At 44.6% G+C, this 20,677-nt stretch overlaps 4 protein-coding genes and 2 long non-coding RNA genes across 10 annotated transcripts, besides 1 other annotated feature; 5 read left to right on the top strand and 1 right to left on the bottom strand.

Annotated features, from left to right (window-relative positions):
* The first annotated feature begins 4,295 nt into the window (after positions 1-4,295).
* Positions 4,296-4,400: a mobile genetic element.
* A 54-nt stretch (positions 4,401-4,454) lies between these two features.
* Positions 4,455-5,051, top strand: lncRNA:CR45578 (long non-coding RNA:CR45578). The gene has a single exon (NR_125137.1). It is a non-coding gene; the product is annotated as a long non-coding RNA:CR45578 (long non-coding RNA).
* An 803-nt stretch (positions 5,052-5,854) lies between these two features.
* lncRNA:CR45577 (long non-coding RNA:CR45577) lies at positions 5,855-6,557 on the top strand. The gene has a single exon (NR_125136.1). It is a non-coding gene; the product is annotated as a long non-coding RNA:CR45577 (long non-coding RNA).
* Positions 6,558-6,617: 60 nt separating this feature from the next.
* Positions 6,618-17,496, bottom strand: Leash. Its single transcript, NM_141780.4, has 3 exons — positions 16,949-17,496; positions 7,918-9,306; positions 6,618-7,860 (listed from the first exon to the last, which is right to left on the bottom strand). Exons 1-3 carry the CDS (start codon positions 17,061-17,063, stop codon positions 7,802-7,804), a joined length of 1,563 nt encoding a protein of 520 aa, NP_650037.2. The 5' UTR covers positions 17,064-17,496; the 3' UTR covers positions 6,618-7,801.
* On the top strand, positions 9,505-13,268 carry CG6621 (uncharacterized protein). Of its 2 annotated transcripts, NM_141779.3 has the most exons (8): positions 9,505-10,121; positions 10,185-10,396; positions 10,462-10,673; positions 10,733-10,951; positions 11,056-11,522; positions 11,645-11,942; positions 12,025-12,036; positions 12,191-13,268. In NM_141779.3, the coding sequence occupies exons 1-8, from the start codon at positions 9,854-9,856 to the stop codon at positions 13,119-13,121; spliced, it is 2,619 nt and encodes an 872-aa protein (NP_650036.2). In that variant the 5' UTR covers positions 9,505-9,853; the 3' UTR covers positions 13,122-13,268. The 2 variants fall into 2 exon arrangements, with proteins under 2 accessions (NP_650036.2, NP_001189210.1); NM_001202281.2 differs by lacking the exon at positions 12,025-12,036.
* Ak3 (Adenylate kinase 3) lies at positions 13,448-15,691 on the top strand. Of its 4 annotated transcripts, none has more exons than NM_001300350.1 (2): positions 13,448-13,963; positions 14,693-15,691. In NM_001300350.1, exon 2 carries the CDS (start codon positions 14,726-14,728, stop codon positions 15,374-15,376), a length of 651 nt encoding a protein of 216 aa, NP_001287279.1. In that variant the 5' UTR covers positions 13,448-13,963; positions 14,693-14,725; the 3' UTR covers positions 15,377-15,691. The 4 variants fall into 4 exon arrangements, with proteins under 4 accessions (NP_001287279.1, NP_524312.1, NP_001287280.1 ...); NM_079588.3 differs by having other exon boundaries at positions 13,448-13,970; positions 14,693-15,470; NM_001300351.1 differs by having other exon boundaries at positions 13,755-13,970.
* A 538-nt stretch (positions 17,497-18,034) lies between the features above and the next one.
* On the top strand, positions 18,035-20,603 carry CG14696 (uncharacterized protein). The gene is made up of 4 exons (NM_141778.2): positions 18,035-18,316; positions 19,122-19,489; positions 19,549-20,080; positions 20,144-20,603. The coding sequence occupies exons 1-4, from the start codon at positions 18,202-18,204 to the stop codon at positions 20,500-20,502; spliced, it is 1,374 nt and encodes a 457-aa protein (NP_650035.1). The 5' UTR covers positions 18,035-18,201; the 3' UTR covers positions 20,503-20,603.
* The last annotated feature ends 74 nt before the right edge of the window (positions 20,604-20,677 follow it).

Genomic DNA, 20,677 nt, shown 5'->3' with positions numbered 1-20,677 from the left:
GCAAAACGCGAGGAGCGGCGAAAAACAGTTTTTCAATTAAATTCGTTTGAGTTGTCTGCGCTGGATTTCAATTCGAAGGCTGTCGTATAATTTATTAGCATTAACATTAACCCCGCCACAACTTGATCCGACTCCTTGGCCCGACTCGACCCTCGGAAACCGCAGCCTCATCAAATGCGGCTCAATCCAATAACAGAATGTGAAAAGCGCCTGGGAAAATGTGACAAATTTGCTTTTCACTTTGCAAAATTAAAAACGCTCACATAAAGTATACTCCCACGTAGATACAGCAAGGCAAGAACAAAAAAAAAAAGTAAGAAATTCAAGGAATTGAACGATTTTTTTTTTCCATTCATCATCGCAAAATTTGCTTGATGAAGCCAGCGGCATAAGTCGTTACAAGCAGTACTAGGGAATAACCAAATGGATCGAGGCACTAATATACATTATTAATTCTTAAAAAAAGGGCTTACATCTGACATATTTCACACACTACCGGATTGAACTATAACATTCAAAGATACGTAGATTTGGCTTAGTTTATAAACTTAGTTCAGTGACCTTTCTGAAAATATGCGAATTATTTACTAGTATCTAAATTGTGATATCATTCCTGATTATATATATCGCAATGATAGCTTATGTAAGAGTATGAACTCATTGACCAAAATTGTCTGCTCCTTTTCACTGTGACTTGGCAAACTTAAATCCCAGGCATTTGATATTGATTTACTTAAAAGGCAATATCAGTTTGCAAAGCAGCAACCCTTAGCCCGGCCATCCAGCCAACCAGCCCCCCAAAAAAAGTTGCCCCCAGAAATCCTTGGAAACATATCGAAAAATGCGAAAATTGTACAATGAAAATTGAAGTGAAATTAAACTAAAGCCCTGGGGCGATAACGACTGGCTTGTCACTCTCCACTGCAGAGCTACCAATCCCCCCCTTCCTTCAATCGCTGTAGTCTACCCCCATGGCAACCCAGAACCCCTACCCCCCTCCCTTTTTTTCCCGGCTGACTCGACTTGTTGGCATTCATTTAGCTCTGTGGCCGGCACAACTTTGGGACACTTAAGCGTCGTTCACCACGCTGACAATGTCTGAATGTTCGAGGGCCAGGAATGTGATGGCCAGGCTCTTACCCCTGGCTCATCGCACTTCCCCTGCTCCCCTGCTCACCAATCCCTACCACCTCCCTTTCTGCTTCCCGTTCACTTTCTAATGAGACAAAAATTGCGATTTGAATGCAAATAACTGCAGGGCTTCTCCAGACGGACAACAATTACATGGGCTAAGAAGTACACGATAAAAAAAAAACAAACATTTTTATATATAAATAGCAATTACATGAAAAACATCCTTTTATTATCCTTATCTTATAGTTTCCCATAAGCATAGATTTTGTTTATAAGAAATATATAATATACTTTCATTGTAACCTTTGTTTAGATATACTAATATACTTAGATTTATCTTTGGCAACTTTCTATGATTTCAAGACCCTACGAGTATAAACCACTTTGAAATCTATCTGTGACCTAGTTTTCTTTTCAGTGTACATCTATGGCATTCGTTTCGTTTGGGGGGTAAGCAGACCAAGCTTTTGTCAAGGGGCATTTAAATTTGACAAAATGAAATGAAGGAAATATTTGGTTTTGGTTTCGAGCTCCGCTTCGTCGTGGGCCGGCATTTTAATGAAGTTCTTTAAACCGGCGACCGCAGAAGGGGAAACATAGGGAGGGGGGCAGGCAGGTGGGCAGCTTCTATTTGCATTTAATTAAATGCCAATAATTGAATCAATTTGCACATGGAATGTGAAAAATCCTTGGCATTGTCATGGCAGACTAATCAACTGCTACCGTCGGTTAACTGTGAGTATTTGTATAGCCATTATTAATTTGGATATTTGGCCAGCAAGGACACTTTGGAGTGGCAACAACCACAGGAATGTGGCCGACAGGTCCTTGGACCCACTGGCTTCGATGGTCGAAAAGTATTTTGTCCCTGCCTGGCATACCAGAGCATTCCAATCTAATTTGATTTACTTGTCTTTTGCATCTGGGCAGGAATTCCTAGCTATCCCAATTATTTGCAGCAGTTTCTGCAAATGCATCTAACGATATTATACACATTTTTAATATAAAGTATTTGTTGTTAAATATTTGCTATTCTGCGTTGAGCAGACAAATTAAACGGACTGACATTTTAAACAAATTTTGAATATTCATATAACCACTGATCTACGCAGAAATTTAACGGCGGTAAGTTTACATTTGTTACTTACATATTGATCAATAATTTTGTAGAATAACATTAGTTAGTTAGCAATTGGCAAATTTTTCACTTGCTGTAACTTTTTGAATATGACATTGCTCATATATTATTTTTGATTTCTCAATGCATTTCATTCTCAGTGCAAAATTGATTTTATTCCATTTCGTTTCAATTCTATCGTTTAATTTTGCTGGTCAAATCCAACTTTTGGCTCGCTACTAATTATATGCATATGTTTTTATATTTACTTTTATTTGCATTTTTCGCTTTTTTCCGTCATAAAAACCAATCAAATATTTATTGCGTTTTTGCAGCCTTATCGAGAAATATTGGAAGTATGGGATATGGGTTGGTTAGCTTGTTTTGATTTTATTAAATGTTAACATTTTGCACAAGTTAAGTGCAATAAATTCGAAGTGGATTGCGGGGAAAACGAGGCATTCATTACATAAATATTGCAATTTGCTTATTTTTTTTGTGAAAATTGTTTTCAGCAAATATCTTTAATTCAATTGAGCTTATAAAATCAGCCCTGTCACAGATTAAAGTGTTAATGCATATAAATGTTTTACCTATTTGCATACATTCTCGCTGGCCAATGTTTTTATGCGTGTTTCTGGTTTAGCGAACAATTTGAATTGAGCCACAGATACTTTCTGGCATTACAATGCTAAACTGATTATCCAACATCGAAAACGTTTCGGACGTCATTATAAATTCAATTTAACCAATCAAACGGTCGTAATTTGATTATGTTGATTTTTGCACATTAATTGCATATTTATTGACTCAGCGCACACACAGCTGGTGAAAGTGCGCAAAAAGTGCTGCATTTGTTTATTTGCCGCGTTACATCATCAAAGAAAATGTTATGCTAGTCGCAGCCAAAAGTGTTTTAATTGTCAATTAAAAGTCAGCTGGGAAATTGATTGAAAACAGTTAGGAAATACCGGAAATGCTACCCACCACCCCCAAAAAAAAAAAAAAAAACAAACAAACATGGAGTTAAAATGTACATATAGCCACAGGCCGTCGAATGCTTTTTAAGTATTTCACACTTAAATGAACTTAGCCCGGTTCATAACAGGCCATATTAATTGGCCAACAGCCAGATGATTCGGCTGCTTAAGCACTCCTCTCATAAATTGCTCAAGAGCCAAGCTCTTTGTTGTGGCCTCTGGCTACTGGCCATTGGAAATTGGCCGTGTTGTTGGCTATTTCCTCCTTGGCCACTTTTTAGCTTGCCGGCATATCAAATTATATGCACACACACACACACCGCAAGCTTTTGCTGTGGCTTCTTTTGCCAATCGGCCAGTGGATAAACTTCGCTCCTACGGCATCAATCAGTTGGTTTTAGCTGGGGCGTTCCCAGTCCCAATCCCACTGCAAAATTCCTCTGCGTCCGCCGGACAGCTGCAGTTCATCTCTCCGGCACCGCAGTGGGAATTCGAGCGAAAAGCTGTGCCCGCCCGCAGTTCGTGCGAACGTGTCTCAATAACGAAATTAACAGAAATTGCAACATATTGTGTGGTGGTGGTGGTGATGCTCCTGAATGGCCATGTCTGGTGGGAGGGGAGGAGGCATCCTGAATGGGCGGGGCGGTGCGGTCCTGCAATCAAACTGCACAGAAAAATGAGCAGCACGTGGCGGCCAACAACTGTGTCAAATTGATATTAAAACCAAGTCAAGATGTTGCTGCTGCGGTGGTAAATAAATGAAATCGAGCTACGTTCCAATAAATATTTGTTGGGACAATAAGTAGCTCCGAAAATTATTTTTCAACTTTATTAATATTTTAATAAATCAGAAATCACACGTTCATGGTTACGTGTGAAATTACTACGCTAATGAAATATAAAGCTTACGAAAACAAATATACGCACATATATCATATGTGAAATTTAATTACTATTTACTATAAAGCTAAATTAAAATGAAAGTAAGTATGCATCCGTAAGATACGGACAAACAAATTTTTTGGGGAACATGGAGTTTTCGAACTTTTACAAAGTTTGAAAACTCAAGTCGACTCGTAGGTCGCCAAAATGTAATTTGGTTTAAACGACCCCGTTGCAACTCAACGGCCTCCACGTGGTGTTCCCTGGGTTTCGATTTTAACATTTTAATCGAAAGCTAATTCGAGCGGCAAAATATATATATTTATGAAGGCATATTTATTGTTTTAAAATTAACCGGGTATCAGATAGTCGAGGCTCTCGACTGTATGAAAAGTAATACATCATCATAATGGGCAACTTATACTGCACTTTCTCGTCTCTTTCATTTAAAAACCATTTTCCCCGCTAATTATCGCATGACTAACCGCTCTTCCAGGGAATCCCCGAACAAGGACCCCAAACGGAAACAAACTTCAGCTCCTCGAATCCGTCACAGCTGGCTGCCAGGCAACACAAAAGCTTAATAAAGCGGCCAGCTAAAAAAAAAAATACGTACACTTGAATGTGGCAGGGGGCCAAGGAGGTCACAGTCTTTGGCAACTGTTGCCCCAAAATCGGACGCAGAGCTCGTTGCGGGAGCATTCACACAAGTGGGGAGAAATCAACGCGTATGGGGATGTGGGTTTCGAGTTGGAGTTGGAAAGTGGAGAAAGGAACCCACTGTGACCACGTCGGACGGAGAGTCACACATGTGACCAGAGCCAGAAATTGGAGCGGCCATTGAATATGATAGAAATAGAAATAGAAATACGTACGTGCAAAAATTTCAACGCTTGATTAAATTTCAGTCACAGTCACAGAGAGAAGGTTGCTGCGATAAAAAGCAAAGAAGCAAAAGCGCCACAAGTGTGGGGCCAACTTGAAAGACAATCAGGCAGCAATTTAAAACCATTTTCACTGTGGCCAGTGGCCAGCACACCGAATCCCACATCCACACCCGCCATCCGGGTGGGGTGGGGTTTCCCTGGAAAATCGGATGCCACCTGCTGTGCGGCAGTTGCAGTAACTTCTGCTTGATTAGTTTTGATTTGGTTATTTGGCATTAGGCCATGTGCCCGGCCTTCTTTAACATGCTCTTTTGGCTTCCTTCGATTTCCCCTGCCTTTCTGTCTCGACGGACAGTGAAATAAACTAATTCCCAGTCATTCGGTGACGCAGATGGCTTTGCTTTTTCGACTCTAGGATGGGCTACGGATGTTCCGGCTATGTGTGTTCGAGTTTTAATAAAAACTCAATCATTGTCCGTTTTACCATATGGGTCGAAAGTTTTCGGTGGTTACATTTTGATTACGGGTAAAGACTTGTAATATTCAAGAATGGGAAATGGGATTAGTGAATGCGCTCACTAAAATCTTAAGAGATATTAGTTTTAACAAACGAACCAAGAAACAATTTTAGAAATTACTTGAAAAAATCTTTCAGTGAGATTTTGATATTTCAGAGCACGGTAAAACATATATAATATCTTAAATTACAGCCATTAACGTACGTGCTTATCAATCTAAATTCGTTTTCAAGGCAGAGACAGTGTCACACATGGCGCATACTTAATATCAGTTGGCAGCACGCTCAATGGCGAAAAGCAAAGCCTCAAATTGCACTATCCCGCCTCCCCCGAAACGGACAACAAATCATTAACCTTCCAACCCCCGTGCTGGAAAGTCAAATAGAAGTTAAACCCAAGACCGATTAAGACATTAAGTGCACGGAAAGTGGGGTGAGCTGAGTTTGCTTCTAGCACGTGTATAATTTGACGAAATGGAAACGCGAGGGAGTGAATCGTGGAAAATCATAAGGACCGCGATCGTTTGTCGCGCGTGCTGAAGTTTCCAGAATGCGGCAGGCACTACACTTCCGCTAAATGTCGCTATTATTTAACAATTTTGTTTATATATGCCTTTCATGCAGCGCACCAGAAGCCCCAGAAGCACCAGAAGGCAGCCAGCCCCATCGCAATGTGGAGTATAATTTATGGTTACTCTGATTCCCCCAGCGCCGTTGGGCAAACTAAATTGTCGCCCTCGTCAGCGGCAGCTGGAAAAAAAAATATGAAAGAAAACAATTACACCTGACTTAACACTTCCGTTACTTGTTACAAAAGTCGCACACGTTCCCACAGCTCACCTGGTGGCCACCCACCTGGCTATCCACCTGTCCAGCCGAACAGGTCCAGCAGACAGAGGTAGCTGCGTGGGCGACGGCAACGCACTTTCCTTCGAGCACTTCAAATTGTAATTTAGCACGTACAAGGAGCATGATTTTCTGAGGGGCTGGGTGGAAGTTGCATGACCTGCTTTAACAACCCCTCATTTTAGTGCGTTTCCAAACAGCTTGGGATATATGGAGATATATACATTATATAGTGAATAAAGTGAATAGTTTTTGTAATTATATTAACATTTTATTCAGTTTTTCGTGTGTGTAAATCAAAAGGAAAACAAAAAAAATTGGTATCCAAAAATAGTGATTTGTAAAGCACCTTAACGAAATCGTTTGATCGTACATAATATACTTTCGTGCGCTTAAAACTAAAAGTTGACATTGTATAAAAATTGTTCGTCGATACTTTTGTGTGTGTTTTTTCAACGATAACCATTCGATTTGTTCATCATACAGAGGCACTAAAGCTTATTGATTCATTGATTCTTCGCGTCTTCGAAGAACCAAAACATCCTTCAACATATTCGATTTGTGCTTAAGTACTTAAATGCTAAACACGTAATGCAGTGAGAGAAATAAATAGTAATGTTAGACCTGTTTTGGTATAGAATTTCATTGAGACACTAGATCTATAAACCGTTTTCAGCAGAATCTTTGGACAGGCGGACGTATATAAATAAGAAATGGAAGATAAATAGGCGGGCAGGAAATATGTTTCGAGTATAGTGAGTGGTGACATAAATACTCATGAGTCTTTGAGTAATTCGCAAGATTCAATTCTCAGAAATGCGCAAGGTTTGGCTGTCTAAGCCAATAAAGTTCAAACGAAGACAGACTTCTAAAGTTAAATTCTCTTGATTGTTCGTTTACCTAAATAATTCGTTTAGCAATTTTTTATCTTATTTTAAACTAATTTTGAATTTGTTCGAATATAATATGTATGCCTAGTAAAAGTTAATTGTCAAAATAGTTTTCGCTTAGGATTCGATATACTTCGCAAGTATATAATATATTTCAATATTTTCTGGCTATTCAAGTTTTTAAGTTATGAAGAACACGGCAAAGAAACAAATCGCATTTTTGTTGAAAAGAAAATACAATTGAACAAAAAGTATTCCAATATCAATGTGTATAAAAAAAATGCAAATTAATATCAGACTGGAAAACGATTTGCCCTATCCGAACTTAGTTTCAAACTTGGTGAAATCAAAGGTAAACATAAATAGGGTATATCAGCGTATAACTTGATTTGTGCACAATTTGCATATGGTTTGTGCTCGAAGCGTAGAAGGTCTAGGATATATTCGATATTCTGATGCTCAATAACACTATAAAGTAAACCTGAAGCTCTATGTCTAGGCAAAGCTTGGACGTAACTGGATGGCTGCTCGGGACTGCCTATCACTCCTCACTTTGGAGTTCCCGGAGGTGCGTTGGCCAAGCCGAAGAGCTCTTCGTATGAAGGTGCTAAAAAAATAGATACAAGAGATAGATACAATTGTAATGTAGAATATCCCAACTTACGCAGCTCATGGGCTCCAGGCGCCTGGCGAGGCTGCAGGAACGATGCTGAGGCCGAGGTGGATGGCAGTTGGCTATAGGCCGGAGCTCCTCCTGCTGCTGCACCGCCTGTTGGCGGGGCGGCGACCACTCCGGCCGGCGGTGGTGTGAGGGCAAGGAGCGAGTATTGCGGCGACTCCGGCGGCGGGTAGGCGGGCAGATGGGGTGGCGGATACGACTGCACCATAAGGGGACTGGACGAATAGGGCATGTAGGGCACATTGGAGCTGCGCAAGCTGGTCCTGGCAGAGGGACTACCATACTGCGAGGACTGGGAGCCCGAAGTGTAGGACATATCCATGCCACCGGTTCCAGCGCCCACAGCGGGACTCAGAGTGGCCGCCGAGGAGTCCGAGGTTATCGAGTTAATGGAGCTGCACTCGCTAAACTGCGATGAGTGCGAGGGCGAGCCAATGGAAGAGTCCAGTGAGGGATAGACCGGCAGGGCGGGCTCAAACAGATTGCCGGAGCCCAATTCCGGACCAGGTGGTCCATCGTTAGGCCGTGGCGGCGGCGGCGGACGCAGCGAACTCTGCCTATTCGATGGATCCTGCGAGTACACCTTAAAGGGCAAATTAAGGATCAAGTTCTTAAAGAATCCCCGCAGCACCGCCTCCACACGCAGCTCGTATACAATGGTGATGACGCCGCTCATCTGTTCATCCGTCGGCTGGGCTCCATCGGGCAGGAGCAGCTCGTGCGCAAAACTCCGCTCGGTCTTCTTCTGCACCGAGCCCGTCTCCTTGGTGGCCACCGCTATGCACTCCACCTTCTGCACCCGCAGTGGTACATGGCTGTAGTAGGTCACGTACTGCAGGACGGTAAAGCGCAGCTTCTCCACAGCGGTGGTGCTGTTGTTGATCACAGTAGCGCAAATCCTAAGCGGCTCTCCGCGCACCGCAAAATCTTCGGGCAGAAGGGCCAACAGGGTGATCGGTCTAGTGCCAAACAAACTGATCGTCTTGGTCACCTGCTTCTCCAGCGAACTGGGTATGCTGCGTTGCATCGGTTGGAGCGGCATGTTCTTCACCACGGTGAAAGGAATCGTGTGGCGCTCGTCGAAGGTCCATGGTCGCTGGATGAGCACGCGCATCTTGTACTTGATGGCGCCATAGCTGCCCTTGAAACTCGAAGGTAGCTGGCGACCCAGCGCCACCTCGAAGATGAACGTGTGCTCCCCAGCCGAAAGTTCCAGGCCACGCGGCTCAAAATCCGGCAGAGGCGTCTCGCTATGCTCGTACACCTCTTTGCTGGTGTAGAACAGACTGCGGGAGTACTCGTTGTTGTTCGAGTTCTTGCGCAGGATCTCCATCCATTTGCATTTTCCCTTGCCGGTGACCTGCACCTTGATGGCTGAAATTAAAGTTAAGCTTATATTAAACAAACTTATTTAATTACAAATTCAAACGTCTTAAAATTTAAATTAGCTAAGTTTTTATCCATGCTAGCGTTGCCAGCCATTTCACTTAGCGAGTGCAACCACCACAGCAGCAGAGTTGCCAAGTCTCGATATTAGCGATAGTAGTGTGATTGCATTTTCTTTACATTTTTCAGACGCCGTATGGTATTATAAGCGTTAGCAAAGACGGGCCTATTAATATTTTCACGTACTTTTCACATTTTGGCAGAAATTCAATCAGGAAATCCTTTTGTTAATGCCTGCTATACTCATAACAAGACCATTAATTGTGTAGCGTTTAAGGAAAACCGAAAGAGTGAGCTGCTTCACTTGCCCCGAGTGACTGGAAATCTAATTTGCGTTTATTTTGACGCAAAACCGGTGCCGACATTTTCTCGCCCAATTAAATTGAGTGTGGATTTTGCCGCATCCCGTTCCCTTTGCCCTTTAAAAAACCTTGATCTTTAAATGTTGTAAAGCAAAGTGGTGCGCGCTGCCAAGATGAACTTCGATTACATCGGCCAGGCCCTGGGCTACCACGGGCAGCCGCTCCAGAAGATCTGGGACGACGAGCGCGGCGTGGACGACCTGCGGCTGATGGGACTCACCCAGGTGAACTACGGGGTCTACCAGGAGCGGCAGAAGTACTTCACCTTCCAGGAGCGGGCTAAGCGATTGAAGATGCACCAGTTTCTGGCCAGGAAGGCCACCGATTTGTATGATCGCACGCTGGTGGCCAATGTTATGGAGGATTCCCTGCTGGCACAAGGTGGGTTTAGGGTCTATGAGTTTGAGTGGTCAATGGATAACTCCAGTGCTATGTTCTTTGCAGGCAACACATACATGACTCAGATGGCCCCCTTCGAGTTCTTCCTCAATGTGAAGGACAAACGCAAGGGATGGGCGCACCGATTGTCTGCACTGAAGCAGGGCGACATCATCTACACGCAGGTGACACGGCTGGCCAGCGGCAACCGGCTCATAGTGAAGCCACTCTGCACTGCTGAGCCCAAACACGCCTACTTGGCTGACATTCCCATAAAGGTAACAGCCAAGACCTTTATTTGCGTCATATTTCGCATACTAATCATATCTATTCTACGTCGTAGGCCGTGATCCTGCAGGACTTCTGGGGTCCCTTGCCCCTGGACAAGCAGGGCAATCCGCGCAGCTTTGTCCAGAATGACATCTTGCGCTGTGAGATAAACAACATATCCGCGGATACCGAGCGGCTCTCTCTGAACATGATCGGCATGTTCAATAAGGTGCCGGATTTAAAGTTTGGTCTCTGCGACTTTAAGGAGTTGCCCAAGTATTATAGGTAAAGCATCGTTTTTAAGGCATATTTTCAATCGTGTTTAACGAATGCTTCTTCTGTAGTAAAATACATAACCTGGATCATCCATCTGCGTCTCACTACGAGGATGAGCTAAACAAAGCCTTAGAGTTTGAAAATCCCAACTACGATTTGCTGTTCCAAATGAACGGACTGCAGCCAAACGAGAATCTGTCACTGATGTCATATTTAAGGGCGGGATTCCCGGAGGAGGAGAACGCCGCGGAGTTGCGACAGAAGCAGGCCTCCCAGTGGGCCTTCCGGTAAGTCTATATACTGACCTTAAGCCTTGAGAGTGTTTGTCATTCCATCATTCGCACACCCTATCGCACCCAACACCCAACTTCATTGATTGGCCGCTGATCAGCTCCGTGGCTGATGGCATCGAACACTTTAAGAACGGCCAACAGGTCGAGGCCTTTCAGTGCCTGAACAAGGCCTTAAACATTGATCCGCGCAATGTTGAGGCGCTGGTGGCCCGCGGTGCCCTCTACGCGAATCGCGGCAGCTTTCTTAAAGGGCTGCAGGACTTTGAGAAGGCTCTGCACCTGAACAAGTATCACGTGAACGCGCGCAAATACATGGGCGAAACGCTGGTGGCTCTGGGTCGCAGCTACGAAGAGGAGAATCGCATAGCCGAAGCCGTCAAGGCCTATAGCGATTGCCTAAATCTGTTGCCGCTGCACGAAGAAGCACGCCAGTCCCTGGACGCACTGCATCGAAGTGGAGACGGTAAGCGTAGAATAAGCACTGAGCCGTCGAACATGACCGGTGGCCAGTCCTCGGACGAGTCCTCCTCATCGAGTGCCAGTGATAGTGAATGCGAAGATTCGGGTGAGTACATGTGGTGGGGTCAGTGCATGGGGGCTTTGCTAGCTAGCTAGCTAAGCACTGATCCACCGTTTATTATTCCCTCATGAACACTATTCAAACCGATAACTCATTTCCAATTTTAGCTGGTAAGCCCAAGTCAAACATTAGTCAGCCCTTTTATGCCCAACACAAGCTAAAGCAATCGGGAGATGAAAAGTTGGCCGTCATTGATGCCCATAAGGCCAATGAGTTCCGTTTGGACGACGACGAGACCGTGTCGAGTGTGCGGAAGCTTTTGCGCGAGGCGAGCAAACACAAGAAGGCCAAGAAGAAGGGAAAGAAGAAAAAGGACAAGAAGGAGCGAAGGAGGTCCAGGACCAAGTCCGAAACGGAGGATCCCATTGAATTGCTTAAGAAGATCGACTTCCAGGAGGCCCTCAGGTGAGTTTTGCAGCTAAAGAGGCTTATTGCACAATAAGTATACATTTTCTTGAGATTCTCCCTGCCTAACCAACTGGGATAGACAAGACAACAAGTATGTACCAGGAATTATTTAGCTTGACTTCCGAACTGCAATTGCATCCTAAACGATGTTCCTTCAAATCTGGGATGAACAATGCGGTTTTGTTGTCAATGCTGTTGAATATTTTACAATACGCAGTTAATGCCACAGTTTGTGTTTCTTTTAGGCTCATGAACAGCACCAGGAGCGATGAGGAACGCAAGGCCAAGATCAAGAGCTATCTAAAAGAAGGAGGAAAAGAGTCACCACCTCCCCCGCCACCAATGAAAAAAACAGCAGTCTCATCTAGAAAGTCAAGCTTTGACAATGTGGGACCCAGCACATCGCGTCATGCGGCCTCCGTTGTTGGCTTTGGAGGCGCCCAGCCACCACCAGCGCCCAAGTTTCTGGGGCAAAAGAAACATCCGGAGCCGGCACCCAAGCTCTCCTTTCAGATTAAGAAACGACCGCTGCAGATGGACAAGCTGGGAATGCTGCGTCTAGCAGCGCCAGCGGAGCCACTCAAGGGAGGACGGAGCAGCAGCTCCCGCAGCCGGAGTAGGAGTAGAAGCCGCTCGCGAAGTCGCTCACGTAATCGTCGGCTTGGAAGGAGCACGCGTTCGTCGCTCAGGAGCCGGCGTTCTGGCTCGAGGTCCAGATCGATTAGCCGATCACGGTCGCGTCGCCGACGTACCTACTCCCGTTCGCGCAGCCCCTCGCCACGCAGTTACGGAAATCGCTTTGTGATTGGACGCTACCGTAATCGCCGAACTCGGCGTTCGCGCTCCTTTCATCGTCGGCGTTCTCCATCGCCCATTTTGAAACGCCGATCGCCTTCACCATTTGTGCCCCGTCGCACACCATCGCCGGCATCCCGCTATCGACGCAGCCGATCCCGCAGTCGCTCCCGCTCACGCAGTCGGAGTCCTCGACGCTTTCAGTCTCGCTACATGCCGAGGGATCGTGGCTCCGTGAATCGAAGCAGGTACTCCTGGCACAATCCCCATAAACGCAGTGTATCACGCACCGTGGAGCCAAATGGCAAAGATGAAAGGGCAGCTACTCCGCCGAAAAAGGGTGTTGCTGATGATAGATCTGGACGAGAAGAAAGGGCGTAAACAGGGCCTCGCCTACGAGTCTTAAGTTTCCTTTTAGCTGATAGGGTACATTTGATTTGATATTCAAATTTGTAAAACGCTCCCTTTGGGAATTGTTCATTGGTCACTAAATAAAGAAGCTTGCGAAGCGAATTTATTACAAACTATAACAATCAATCGATTATTGGTTCTTTTCAGACAACACGTAGCGTAAAGTAAAATCAGGAAATTGTCGGTATTTAAAATTTGAATATAGCGTACAAACATATAAAAATGTAAGTATATGAATCGCATATCTATGCAAAATTAATCAATGTTAGGATAAGTACTTCAAAACTAAACACAATAGTTTGTCATTTTTGTATTTCAGATATCAGATTCTGATTTTGCACATGGAATGAACTGAAAGTCCAACGCGTAGTGAGAGTGTAAGAGAGCCCCAATAGAGAGCGCAATATCCCGGAGAGTGTATCCCCCGCCGTGCCCCTTATCAACACTTCACGCTGCACTTTCGCAGTGAGAGACGGAGAGTAAGAGAAAAAGTGGTTAAAGAGGGGACGAACACCCGGCTGTTAGTGTTAGTTGGGGCTCCTAAGAGAGAGCTAAAGCGAGAGAGACAAGTCTGGAAGCTAAACAACAAGCACCAAGCAAACACGAAAGATAACGACTTGTTTCATTTGATATTCGCCAGCCGGCAGAAGCGGAACAAACAAAAAAAAAGAAAAAACAAACTTCGGACGCCGCAGCTGCGGACACGAAATTAGAATACTTACGGCGACAAGTTATCGCACAAATTAGTACGCGAACGAGAATTGCTACCGAGATACGTCGGCGGACACCCGAAATTTTTCCCAAAAACCAAGGTGCCGTGTAAGTGTGAAAGGAGGTGGTTTTTACCAGCTGCTAATTTATATAACTATGAAAGCCAGTAAAAGTGCAAGGCCGCGTGCAGTGCAGAAATGCAGAATTGCAGAAAAACAACACAACACGCGCGACATTAACACTAAACACGTACATATATACATGTCTACATATATTCTCTATAATTTTCCGTGCGGACTTTGGACGATAAGCGGGGCGACAACAATATCTGGTTATACATGAAGACAAAGAACATAAGGCTGAAAAGCCACGCTTGTCTCTTCTGTTTGTTGTTTTTGCTGGTGGCGCTCTTTTAAGTGTTTGCGCTACACTTGTTACCAAGCGGCATGTTGGTTCACGAGCACAAAAGCTGACAAGTGATTTAGTGTTATATTTACCCACTCTTTATTGCCGTGTTCGCTCACAAATTGAATGGAATCATTGGTTGGATTCCCGTGATTAGTCACACATAAAACACATAAGCTTTAGCGAAAACTATGACCTTCATCACCTCTGTATCAAACAATTGTGGCGTGCTTGATAGTCTTATCGCCCATAAAAGTAGTCGAGTATGGTCAACTGAAATAATTTTGGTTTTACTGCCAAGATTATATGTTATTGACCCTAAATCAAAATATAAAAACAGATCCTATATTAAATAGATAAACCGAATTTTTTTATCATATCATATTAAATTTAACCATGTATCAATTCAATTTTTTGTCTTGCAGCTCAAGGAGAGGTTGAAGAACTAGAGCTTAGACATGTTTACGAAAATCTTTCGCGCTGTGATAATCGGAGCCCCCGGCTCGGGCAAAGGAACTATTTCGGAATTGATCTGCAAGAACCATGGATGTGTGCACATCTCCACGGGGGACATTCTGCGCCAGAACATCATAAAAAACACAGAACTTGGAAAAAAGGCCAAGCAGTACATTGCTGAAGGTAAACTGGTGCCCGACGCGATTGTGACCAAGACGATGCTGGCCCGGATAACCGAGGTAGGCAACAGGTCGTACATCCTAGACGGATTCCCGCGCAATATAGCCCAGGCCGAGGCACTGGCTGCACGCGAGCAAATCGATGCCGTGATCACGCTGGACGTTCCACATAGTGTGATTATCGACCGGGTCAAGAATCGCTGGATCCATGCGCCCTCCGGCAGGGTGTACAATATTGGCTTCAAGAATCCCAAAGTGCCTGGCAAAGATGATGTGACGGGGGAGCCGCTGATGCAACGCGAAGATGATAAACCCCATGTGGTGGCCAAGCGACTGGAGCTCTACGATGAGGTGATGAGCCCGGTAATAGCCTGGTACGAAAAGAAGGGTCTGGTTGCCACTTTCAAGGGAAAACAGACAAAGGAGATCTGGCCGATGATGGAGCTTTTCCTCAACGACCGCATAAATGCGTAATGGAGCAACCCCGAAATTACATCCAATGTGCACAAACTAACGATAAACTGCTGTGTTCAATTAAGTGCATAATATATTTAGATATATATAAATGAATACGTATGAAATATGTATGTTTGTGGGCCGGTTAAGAGGAACAGGCGTATAATTAATGTAATTGCGAAGCCTTACACAGTAGCAGCTGTCATGTATTCCTTCTTCCACAGATATCATTCCCCTCATGAGCATGTCTTGCAGCTCCCCCCTTTTTTGTATAAACATATTTTTGTACTCGTATTCTGTGCTCTGATAATAAATCGCGTTTTTTATATATATAAATATATATATATATGCGCTGATAACAGCCGACTTTGACTTTTGGGCAGTTAACGGACAGCCGTCGATCTATTTTTAGGCAATGTCCACAAACCCTTGGCCCCATGCGTGAAGCCAACACTTTTAGCTTCACCTCATGACACCCAAATGCCCTTCATTTTATCGCGTAGCGCATTAATTTCTAAAAAATATGGGATAGTGTGGCGCTCCCGTTTAGTCTCGCGCTCTCTTACTCACACATGCACGGACCAGCTGCTGTTCTCACGCACACCTGTATAGTGGCAAATCACAACAGAGAGGCGCTTGTACAGTCAAGGGCGCCCAATTATGTCAGATTTAAAATTCTTTAAGTCATTTATAAAAAATTCAATAAACCACTTATTGTTTTAAAGGTATACTTCATAATAAAATGGAGATAGCTGTTTGCCTTTTAAACACTATACTTCGGAATATACCATTACTGGGAATCTTATTTCTGGATAATTAAAAAAAAAAACCTATATAAACCCCTTTGTGGCCACCACTGTGCTGCGAGCGCCCTCTCACCTCTCTCTCATTTAGACCCGACTTGCGCTTGGCCCAATATTACGGCTTTTTCGGCACGCCAACTGAGTGTGCCTCTCTTCGCACATGCCCCCACCGTCTACACTCCCCTCTCGCGCGATGCGTTTGGGTTGGCATTTCCTGAAACAAATGCCAGTACTCAAGAATCGTGAAGAACGAAAAGAAATTCAATTGCAATTGCAACGGGCGGCAATTGAAAGCTTATCGATGAATGAAAGGCGAGCGCCGAAGGCAATTAGAGGAATTTGCGAGCAAGAATCTCGAAATTGCGGTGAAGCGGAGGGGGAGGAAGCCCCATAAAATGGCCGCTGTGCTTTGTTAACTGATGGAGTTCTTTGTTTATGCGAATGGGGCCGCAACGAAAGTCCAGCTGACCATCGGGCGGACAATGGATTGCAAACCGCTGACAAAACAGAAAAAAGCACATTTCTATTTGTGGAGTACATGATGGGTTGTGCAGAAAACCATCTTTGTTAATATTAGATTACTATATCTAAGCTAAATCTTTTCGGTAATACGATCTATATGTACACATGTAAACAATACCCAGAATCATAAACTAAGAGCCTAACGTTAAATGTAGGGTTTTGAAACACTTTCTCTGCGTGTCTACAGCTGAGTCATGGATGATGCAAGCCGAGCTTTGAGATGTGCATTCCAGGAAGCGGCAAGTTATGCTCGACTGGCACTTACCGCGTATTTTGGTGCGCTTGTTGACGTTCATCCAGATCTCGCCGCGAATTATGTCGCCCGCAAAGTAAACCCGATCCGCGCTGTCCAGCGTGATTCGCAGCCGCTCGCTTTCCATTCCGCTGGCGTTGATGGTGATGACTCCTCCGGTTTGGCCACTTTCCTCACGCACTTATCCAAAAATAATTTCGTCATCAAAATGCCGCCACATACAAACGTACATGGATGCACTGCAGCACCACGGCCCGCACCACCCTAAAGTATATGCAGAATAGTAGCACCACCACACGCACTCGCCTCACGATTTACGATTTGATGTTACTACACACACCGCGCGGTGAGTGGGAGCTTTTTCGCGCTGATTGTGGCCAGTTCTTGGGGAATCTCGATATCCATCAATTCGCAATGGCCCACAAGTGTTGGTCGCACACCCCGGGCTAATTTAATTCGATTGCTGTCGTCCGCTGGCGGGTTGAATAATTAAATTTCTTATAAATTTACGAGATCCGTGAGTTACGCTTTTTTGTTGTAGCTGCAGCTCTCTTTCGATAACCGTGAGAGCGGCGGTCCGATAGCACGAACAGCTGTTGCGCGGTGCTGCCACCGGGCGCCTGGCCAGCTGAAGCGGTTAATTCGCAGACTTTTTAATCGGTATTTTCAAATGTGTCTAATTTAAAGTTTAAGTTCTAAACAGCGTTTCTTAAATGCACTGTTTTCAGTTGTAATGCAAGAGTTCAGAAATGCTTGGTAGTAATGGTCTTTTTTTATGGTTTGATGTTTGAAAAGAGAAGAAGAAACTCTCTGTTTGAATATCGCCAATAATTTAAGTTGATATATTTCACTACGAATAATAATTACCAAATATTTTACTGTATAGATAACAAAACGCTCAGCTTAGATGTCAGCGATGATTGAAGCATACATACATATTTTATTAAGATTAAACTTTAGTTGGCTTAGCAGCATAATGCTCCATATAGTATTTCGTGTGCTTCCCCGTTCTGTCCTTCGCTTCTTCTTCTTGTAACCTCTCGCGCACAAAAGTTTGCTTCTCGGTTCTTCGGTCTCACCAAAGACTTTTGAGAATTCAGTATTAAGCCAGAGCTGCTCGCGTTCGGAGCTTGCGAGCTGAGTCGCCGGAACCCTCGAATACATCGAATCCCTACCTCTTCCACCAACTATCAATAAAACAAACAAAGGAACTTGATAGCGCGATACCACCCGACACCGTCGCCAAGGAGCCAATTCTGGACAGGATGAGCAGCAAGGTGAACTTCGTCTTCGACAGCAATCCTTTGGGGCTCTATCAAGCCGGTCAGCTTATCTCCGGCACGGCGGAACTGATTACGGAGCGCCCCAAGACGATTCGATGTAAGTGACACCGACATGCGGAAGAAGACGCACTACATACATATGTATTCTAATGGACTCGAAACCATGACGTCATCCCCCTCCATCACCATTCAAATTCTGAATCCCATACCGTTTTACCATCCACTAATAAATAAATATCCACTTAATATTGTTGGTGCTTTGTTATCCGCTGGTTTAATGTTATTGTTGCCGGTAGATATGCTTGAAAGATGTGTATTGTATATACAAATGTACATATATGTATGTATACATAAAGTTTATATACAACACACATGTGGCCGCTTGGCTGGCTGGCGGATATCTGATAGCGGCGTAAAAACTAGTTTTGTTTTGAAATTGCGTACGCTGTTTGTATTATTAGATATTTGATTCAGTTACTGGTCAGCCCGTTCGTGCCAATACCTTTAAATTGTAGTGTATAGGTAGCATTTTGGGTCAATTAGGCGTAATTCATGCAGATATACATATATATATAAATTTATACAAATCCCATTAGCAAGCTAAGTGGACCCTAGCCATCGGTTCAAATTCAAATAATCAAATATTTCCTAGGGTATCAAATAGTCGAGCCTTAGCAGCGCTTTAATTTGATGGTGAACTTTATTAGGTAGCATTCGTTTTTTTTATGCTTCTGATTAAATTATTGTTAGTTCATTAACAAAGACAGTTGTTTGTAGCTGAGCAATTTTCCAATACAATTCTACATCCGAAACACACAAAAGGTCCAAGGTCAATGGCAATTAAACTAAATGCATAATTGAATTACATACCCGGCAGTACAGACAAATTAATCCAATTGCAGCGATCTTTATAACCATAAATGGATACGGCGAGACGCGTTGGCAGGAAAGCGAGGAGCGAGTGGGAGAGGATGGGAAGACGACCAAGTCCCTGGTGACCCACACCACCACCGAGGTCTACTACAGCACTGACCAGCCGGTTTACGGCCAGGCCGGTGGCTCGCAGCTGGAGTTGCCCACCGGCAAGTACGTCTTTCCCTTCCGGGCTACCATTCCGCCCAATGCACCCACCTCATTCAATGGTGCTCATGGTCAGATTAAGCACGAGGTTACCCTAACCATCGATCGCGCGGTTCGCTACAACAACACATTTAAGCAGTGCTTCACGGTGATCCTGCCACATGATCTTAATAGGCGGCTCGAGTATAAGGTATGTAGTCTTGGTTGTTCTTCCAAACTGAATAACCTTATGAAGCGCACTTCCCTTAGGAACCCCTCCAACGCTTGGAGTCGAAGAGCTTCTGGTGGGGCTCCATTTTCGGTGCCCACAAGCCGATGATCATGGACGTGAGCACCTCTTATTCTGCCTACGTCCCCGGCCAGAAGATTCATTTCCATCTGGTGTTGGACAACCAGTCGGATGTCCAATGTATGGACGTGAAGGTGCGTCTGATCAAGAACGTCTCATATAGAGCCAACTCATCGGGCGCAAAGGAGCAGTTGAAGGTAACCGAATCTCGGGTGGCGGACAAGCACTGCGGTGAGGTGCTGAAGCACAACAAGGCCAAGTTCGATGAGTTCCTCACGGTGCCGCCAACTACTCCATCCACGCAAAGCGAAAAGGATCCCATTCGAGTTAGCTACACATTGCGATTCATCGCCAAGACCTTCAAGCTGCACGGTGGTGGCGACTTGGTCATGGACTTTCCAATAACCATTGGCACAGTGCCGCTGCTGGGAAGTGCTGATGACAAGGGGCCCGGGGCGGAGAAGTCCCAGCCCAGTGGTGCCTCTCATCCAGGTGGGTTTTGCACTAAAGAAAGCATAATCGAAAGTGTTATTAATCGACGTTTCTCCGGCTTAGGCTCACCCAACTTTCAGGAGGACGTCAGCGATGAGCAATTCGAGTCCAACACCTTTAAGCCAAGATATCCCGTCTATCCATTTGATGGGAAGCCTGGAACCAATGGCTCAAACGGGGCAGCTAATTTTCCCAGTCTTTATCCCAAGGCAGAGGAGGCGCATCCTGCTACGCCTGTGAAATTCACACCAAATCCTGTGTCGCCAGCCGCACAAAAATCGCCACCATATACGACCAACACACCTGTTGCTTCTCCGCCAGGCGGTAATTTTGAGGTGCTTGGATTCAGTATACCACCAGACTATAAACCCACGCCTAGTGCTCCAGCCGCCTCTTCCACTGGCGGCATTGGGTGGAAATAGGGACCATAACTTAACCATTTTGTATTCTACACCTTAAGGCATTTTTAAATATACAAGAAAGCCCGCATAAGTGGCAACGCTGTGCATGTGACAGCTATATTAATATCGATAGTTAGTATCATTTTAATCCTAAATGGCCTTTTATTAACTCGAGTATAAACATAGTGATCTGGTT

The sequence above is a fragment of the Drosophila melanogaster genome, chromosome 3R (assembly GCF_000001215.4).
Source record: "Drosophila melanogaster chromosome 3R".
In the NCBI taxonomy this organism is placed as follows: Eukaryota; Metazoa; Arthropoda; class Insecta; order Diptera; family Drosophilidae; genus Drosophila; species Drosophila melanogaster.
This window is presented reverse-complemented; position numbering and strand designations above follow the sequence as displayed.